We start from the raw sequence: 7,405 nt of genomic DNA on the forward strand, positions 1-7,405 counted from the left end.
CTGGCTTGATTTGCTCCTACTTTCCTAATAAAGAGATGCATCGTTTTTATCTCACCTCCTTTTTTATTCTTTGAATTTTTTTTTCCAAGCTCTAACCTTCGGCACTTCTTTTTTTAAAATGAAAATAACACGAACTAATTGTAGTTGCAAATGTTGTAAAACTCTTATCAAAACGAAACCAAAGATGTTTATTGCCCCCAAGAAGCAATTATGACATTTGGGAAAAGTGCTCTTTGGGTTACGTTTTGTTTAAGGGGGGGTGGTGCCTTACGTAGTAGGAGTTTCAGCTGTTTTATCCGTGGAATTATTAAATACAGAATGGAAGGTCAGATTTTTAAAGAATTTTGACACAAGGGGAAACCATAACATAATCTCCACACTTCCCTAGGTGCTCCCACCTGACCTATGACCTGCCGAGTCTGCCCCGGGCCGGTGTGGTCATCATCTTCAACAACGAGCTGTGGTCAGTTCTGATGCGGACGGTGTTCAGTATCTTGGACGCCGGGCCCAGCGAGCTCATCTCGGAGATTGTTCTCGTAGACGACGCCTCCGACCAACGTACGAGTTTTTCTTTTGTCCTTGGGGGCTGTCTTACACAGTTTTAATATAATGTTAGAGAACGAAAAATGGGAGGGGGTGGACGTGGCTATTTGCACAGGTGGTCGACATAGCAAGTTCGACTGTAGTACTTAAATTTGCATAGACCTGACTGGCGCTTTTAAGACATCCCTCCATAATAAGAATATTCTTTTTTTTTCAGAACATCTTCAACAACCGCTCGATGACTATCTGGTTATCTTTGAAGGAAAAGTCAAGCTAGTGCGCATGTCCAATAGGTCGGGGCTCATCAAGGCACGGTTGGCTGGTTTTGATCACGTGACTGGTGACGTCGCTGTATTTCTGGATGCTCACTGTGAGGTCAATGCTGGTCAGTGGGGCGTTGATGATAATAAAAGATCATTGAAACCTGAGAACAAGACAGGCTGTGCCTGGGTTCAAAATGGCAAAAATAAAGTTCTTGGTATCTTTAAACAGAGAAGACTTCCAGGCATCAAGTGACAGTGCACATGACACTGTACGTACAGTTAACCATGTAGCAACAAAAAAAAGAACGAAAAAAAAACCCTGCAGTATTTCAAAACAAATATATAAGTCAATGGATTTTTTAACGTTTTTTTCTCTGTTCAGCAAAAATGACTTTGGAGTTGTCCTGTTTTCAGGTCTTCAATTGTGTTTATGCTCTTAAACAGAAGGCGTAATATGTACGTGTCTCCAGCTTTGATAATATCAAGATAAAACAGCATCAACAGGTGTGAATATATGGCAACAACAGCAATGTAAAGAAGCAAAGAGCAAGACTACCACATCAACAGTATGAATCATGAGATCTACAACAATTTCAAACAGCACTAAAATCAATGACTAACAAAGTCCATGGAAACTGTAAATACATTTGTGTGCCTCTAAAGCTTTGGAAGTCACCAAATTTTGGCTGTGGCGTCGGTAGCCTAGTGTTTAAGCTACCGGACCCGTAATCGTGAGATTGTGGGTTCGGGGGTTTGAGCCTCAGCTCGGTCCAGGGTTGTGTCTTTGGGAAAGACACTTTACATGAATTTCCCCTTTGGCTCGGTCCTTTTGGAGATGGATTTCAAACTCGGAGGTCCCGCCTTTTAAATAACCTAAAAGTGTTGATTGGGGGCGTTAAACCTATACCATTTCATTTCAAACTTTGGCAGTCATTTTCGTGCTAACTTATCCTCTGAAACCAGGCGACCCCCTATCTCCATCAGTTGCAAATAGCTCAGCTTCTATAAAAGATAGATTTTTTTGTTCATTGAAATCACATAATTAACGAGCGCCTGATTCCACCGCATTATCATGTGCCACGTAATTTTCCCAAGGCTGGCTGGAACCCCTCCTTCAGCGAGTCACCGAGGACGACACTGTGGTGGCTGTGCCCGCGACTGACGTCATCGGCTGGCAGGACTCTGCCTACCACTTCGAGCCCGCCTGGAACCAGTTCAGGGGCGGCATGGGTTGGAATCTCATTTTTAGCTGGCTTTCTATGACGCCGCTAGATGGCAAGGAGAGAAAGACTTGGGCGGATCCTGTCAAGTAACTTACTTGTTTGCTTTGCTTGCTTACTCGGTTGCTTGTTTGCTTGCTTTCTCGGTTACTTGCGTGCTTGCTTGCTTACTTACTTACTTACTCGGTTGCTTGCTTGCTTGCTTGACGGTTGCTTACTTCCTTGCTTGCTTGCTTGCTTGCTTGCTTATCATTTACTCTCTCCCCATACCGTCAGGTACAAAAATCGCATAACAGTCGACGCCACACTTGTCTGTCCTGGCCACTTTCTCTTAACTTAGCACATCCTGGCCCTGGGTGATTGCCTCATCCCTGATTGTGCTTCTGTAACTTCCAGTTGGTCTACCTCTTTTCCTTTTTTTTTTCATTTTGTCGAGTAAGCGAGAGATTTTTTTATTACACAGAAACAGAAGCAATGATAACAATATTAAGTTTTTTAAAAGCAATTGGAGGTGTCAAGTAAAAACAAGCTAAGTCACAATAATCCCACCTTTTCTTGATTTTTTTAATGGACTTAGCCTGCTTTGAATTTTTTTGCTGTTATGAAAATGCAGTTTGTTAATTTTTTTAAATTGCTGTTTGTGTGTGTTGAGGGGAGGGGGGGGTTGTTGTCGTTTTGTTTATGTTCTTATTTGGGGGGGGGGAGGGTTCTTGATTGATTTCATAGAGGTATTGTACAGGTACTGCGGCACACGTAACTGAAGGGATAGTACCCTGATTGTTTTCTTCTAAAATGGTCAGTTCATGTTTTCCACTTGACCCCTTGAACTGTAAGTGTTTGGGCTTACTCGTGGTTAGGCTAACGAACTCGTTATCGTGAGGTTCCGTGTTCGGGGGTTCGAGCCACAGGCCCGACGTTGTGTCCTTGGGAAAGACACTTTACCCAATTTTATCCTCACTTCAATAAAGTTGGAAAGGGTACCCGGCCATAGACAGGGAAAGATTTTGTCAGTATGTTAATGTTTTAGTGCCTATAAATGGCTGCTTGCACTTTATGCTTCCCAGGAAGTTGAGGTTGTTTCAAAATGCTGTCAGGTCTTCTGGCGTGATAGTATAGATTGTTAAGCGTGTAGAGCTTGCTGTTGATCGGGGATTTGCGCTAAACAAATGCTGTCTATCATTATTATAATTCAGATCGTTCTGCTCCGAACCTGACTGGCAGGTGGTATACAGCACCCTGGTGGTAGACAGAGATACTATTCGAAATAAAAAAACGAAAACGATCTTCACTAAGTTAAGAACTCACGTCTTCTGTGTACAACGGCGAAGGGCCTAACCAATACACCACAAACGCCAGGAGACATTTCCACTTGGGAAAGTGAGTGTAAAGTCCCAACGTCAGACCGAGCTGATGGGACTCTTGGGGCCTAGAGGCTAAGGTCTCCGCCTCTCTTACAAAGGTCCCGGGTTCGAATCAGGGTAGTGATGGAGAAAATTCTTTTCTAAAACGGTCTCCTTATAGATCCTTTCCTGCTCTCTAGCTATGTTCTGTTGTCTATGACCTTATGCAGTTGTGAGCGTTGTAAAACACAAAAAAGAAGAAAAAAGACCGAGCTCAGCTTCCAACTTCCGAACCCGCAACTTACTACGCCACCAATTAAAAGTAGATATAGACCACTTGTGCTCTCACTGTCCTGCGTGGCTGGTTGGTGGGTACTCTGGTGTGGTTTTCTCCTTCTTTCCCTTCAAACTTCTATCATCGTTATCACTCCTTCTTTCTTGTGTCTGTTCCTCTCTTAAAACACTCCTAATCTTCAGCATCTACACAACACTACCTGATTGTGTTTCGAGTGCCGTAAAACTCTTTTCCTAAAACAAAACAATCCGCGAATGCCCACTACCACGATCACATGATCCATTCTTTCCCCCAGAATGCCCAGTCTCCTCGGCTGTTGCTTCGCCGTCTCCACAAACAACTTCAACCGTTTGGGCCGCTATGATCCAGAACTTCAAATCTGGGGCTGTGAAGACATGGAGCTTTCGTTCAAGGTGACTAAATTTTGCACTTAATGTCGCCTATTCCAGATGGACAGGCAAAGTTCATTGAACACACAATGCAGAAAGAAGCATTGGAGAACATTGTAACAACAAGCAGTCTTGTTGGAAAGAGAGGCAAAGGCAGACAGAGGGGAAAAGATACTGGACAAGTTGACAACCTTTCTAGGAACAGCAAGAATGGCAGACACCATTGCTGCAACGTAAGACAGAGTGAAATGGAGGTCCATGATCGCCCACGCCAGTCGGCAAGGAACCGGATGATGATGATGATTATGATTCTGGATTGAATTCTCGTGTCCTACTGCCTTTTGTTGACTTGATACCATGCTAGACATGGAAAGTGAGGCATCAGAGTGAAGTCAGGCGCTCGTCATAAATAATAATATCAAGGAAACCAACATTTTTCTTCCCATTTGGGCTCTTATAATTAATTGATATTTATTATTTACGTGCGTTTTTTTTGCATTGTTTTTTTTGTTTGTTTTTTTGTTTTTTTTTGTTGATTTTTCAACATTTTTCACGTCCATTTAAAAGCACATTCCTGTGTGGATTTTACTGAAAAACGTTCGGCAAAAGAACAAATATTGTAAATTTGCAGTTTCCAATGACACCTTAGCAGCTTTGGAAGTCGCCTAAATTCAACAACCATTTTCTCACTAATTTGATTTTCTGTTCCAGGCGTGGATGTGTGGAGGGAGTATAGAGATGATCCCTTGCTCACACGTAGGTCACATGTTCCGTCTTCGCCTGCCGTTCTCTGTGGGTCAAAACTTTGACCGAACTTTGACCCGGAACTGTCTCAGGGTGGCGGAGGTCTGGATGGATGAGTACAGAGAGATTTACCGTGAGAGGATAGGGCCACAGATGGTGAGTACAGGGAGGTTTACCGTGAGAGGATAGGGCCACAGATGGTGAGTACAGGGAGGTTTACCGTGAGAGGATAGGGCCACAGATGGTGAGTACAGAGAGATTTACCGTGAGAGATTTACCTTGAGAGATTTACCGTGAGAGGATAGGGCCACAGATGGTGAGTACAGAGAGATTTACTGTGAGAGGATAGGGCCACAGATGGTGAGTACAAGGTCGATGACTGAGAGGAAATGTTATACTGGGGAGTAAAAATAACTTAGTTAATAAGGACCAAACATGGTTTCTAAACAAGGCACAAGAAAGAAAAATCAAAGCATACGAAATGGGGTGTCTCCGCAAAACCATCAACGTCATCAGAAGAGACCGCATAAGAACGAAACCATACATCTACAAACGGGAATGCCTCCAGTAATAAAATTGATAGAGCGTCAAAGAGTCAAATGGTTTGCACATCTAACCAGAATGCCCCTGAAACAACTAGCGGCTAGAGCTTACCACACCCGAGAATCCGGCATCAAATCAAGAGGAAGACAAAGAAAGACCTGACTGGATGGGGTTAAAAAGGCCCTGGAACAACATGACACGTCTATTACAGACGCTACACACCTAGCACAGGACCGAAATTTGCACATCCCCTCAGTGCCACGACTTTCCAAAGAGGAAATTTACTCGTTAATCCAAAGCTTTGCATAGCAATCTGTCAAAATGATTTTGTGAGAAATACTGAAAGTTTCAAAGAGATCTTCGTACTAGAAGTATTTTAAAATGTGAAGAATACCACCCCAGGAGTACAAAATGACCCCAGGGCGTACGGATAGGGTTAAGAGAAGAGACGTCGTCATTGTAGATTAAGCGAAGACATTGAGTTCATTGAATTCACTAAAGGCGAGAAATCTACAGGGAGTTCCACCTTCTTTTAGACGAAATTTTGTATGATGAGGAGAAGTTCCGAATGGAACCAAGCACTTTTTACTTGCTGCTAGATTTGATAGGACCCTATGTCACAAAGAAGAGGGAAACACATTTTCGAAAATCTACCAAAATTCTGATTAAAACTCTGGTTGAATAATCATTGTCTCCTTTATTATAAAGAACCTGCCTTTTTCTGACTGACAGCCTTTATCAAAGCTTCCTCCTCCACCGTATTCCCTTGCTAGAAGAAAGAGAGAAAAGACTGTTCTACGCTGACCGCATTTCAGTGCAGCACTAACATTAATGAAAACTCCAATGAAACGACGGGTCTGCCACGGGTGCAGCACGGGTTGGCGCTCTGAAAACGGCACCACTCCAAGTAGCGTAGTGCAACTAATATTCATTATTGCATAAAATTTAAACCTGTCTTTTTTCGGGGGAAAACGGTGACGGAACGGCGACAGAACGGCAACTGAACGGCAACAGAACGGCAATTAAACGGCAACAGAACGGCAATTAAACGGCAACAGAAAGAACGGCAATTAAACGGCAACAGAAAGAACGGCAATTAAACGGCGACGGGCTCATTTTGTACTCCAAGCTTCGTCCCGTTTTTCGCTCTAAAGCAGACTCTGCGGTTCCAAGGCAGGCCGAGGTATCTGCAAAATTTATTTATCTTCGTTTAAATGGACGCCTATACCCATTCTGCATCTTGTGTCAAAGGCAGAAAGACGCATCTGCACAATTAACAGGATATTTCATTATGACACATAGACGTAACTGAGGGGCCATGCCCATATTTCCAATGGCAGCGCGACGTAACTCAAAATCATAAAAAGTGCAGATACGTCGCTCTGCCTTGGCACAGCAGACATTCCCAGCACTCAAATATAATACCAGTGTCCTATATACAGTCCTATATTTTGTATCGTAGACCAGCAGCTGTTCCTATGTACCAATCCCAAAACTATTGTTATGGTTTTATTCAAATTAGTTGTTGCAGTTTTATTGTTCGTGGGATCGGTCCGTTGCTTGTGATCGAGAAATTTTAATAGTTTGCCGATATTCAGAGTCGAAGCAATGGGGGTGGGGGAAGGGGTGGGGAAGGGGAGGGAGCGGGAGACATGAAAAGAAATGTAGAACTACTTTTTAGTCCCCATGAAAAAAAAAAGCTTCATGGGGTTAGAAAAGGAGAACAGCTTGCCGACAGTGTGTAAAACGAACACCTTACTGCAATGTCATTGCGTATATGAAGCTTACAGGGATATGACACGACGTTTAGATTTGAGAGCTAAACTTTCGGGCAGTACAAATCGTTTTATGTTCCTGGAATAAGGCGCAAAAACATTTACGCAGCAAGCACTATCCCCTCAATTTGTGGGTTTTACAGTTAAAACCACAATTTTATATGGAACGGATCAACGAGGTTTTTTAAAAAAATAATTAAATAGTATGTTTTTGCTACAGAGTTTATTCCTTTGCTTCGACCAAACATACACACACATACACACACACACACACACACACACACACACACACA

At 42.9% G+C, this 7,405-nt stretch overlaps 2 protein-coding genes across 2 annotated transcripts in view; both read left to right on the top strand.

Moving 5' to 3' along the window:
* LOC101854366 (polypeptide N-acetylgalactosaminyltransferase 5) overlaps positions 1-1,071 on the top strand; it is a gene marked incomplete in the record, with an annotated part of 53,448 nt that extends 52,377 nt beyond the window's left edge. The window contains 2 exon segments of the mRNA XM_013088872.2: positions 389-558; positions 761-1,071. Of these exon segments, the coding sequence (XP_012944326.2) occupies positions 389-558; positions 761-1,059 (469 nt within the window).
* A 347-nt stretch (positions 1,072-1,418) lies between these two features.
* The window catches only part of LOC118478675 (polypeptide N-acetylgalactosaminyltransferase 5-like), a 14,787-nt gene continuing 8,800 nt past the window's right edge, over positions 1,419-7,405 (top strand). Inside the window, exons 1-4 of the mRNA XM_035972748.1 lie at positions 1,419-1,443; positions 1,902-2,115; positions 3,957-4,074; positions 4,762-4,950. Of these exons, the coding sequence (XP_035828641.1) occupies positions 1,419-1,443; positions 1,902-2,115; positions 3,957-4,074; positions 4,762-4,950 (546 nt within the window). The remainder of the gene's footprint in view (positions 1,444-1,901; positions 2,116-3,956; positions 4,075-4,761; positions 4,951-7,405) is intronic.

The sequence above is a fragment of the Aplysia californica genome, unplaced genomic scaffold (assembly GCF_000002075.1).
Source record: "Aplysia californica isolate F4 #8 unplaced genomic scaffold, AplCal3.0 scaffold00824, whole genome shotgun sequence".
Taxonomy (NCBI): domain Eukaryota; kingdom Metazoa; phylum Mollusca; class Gastropoda; order Aplysiida; family Aplysiidae; genus Aplysia; species Aplysia californica.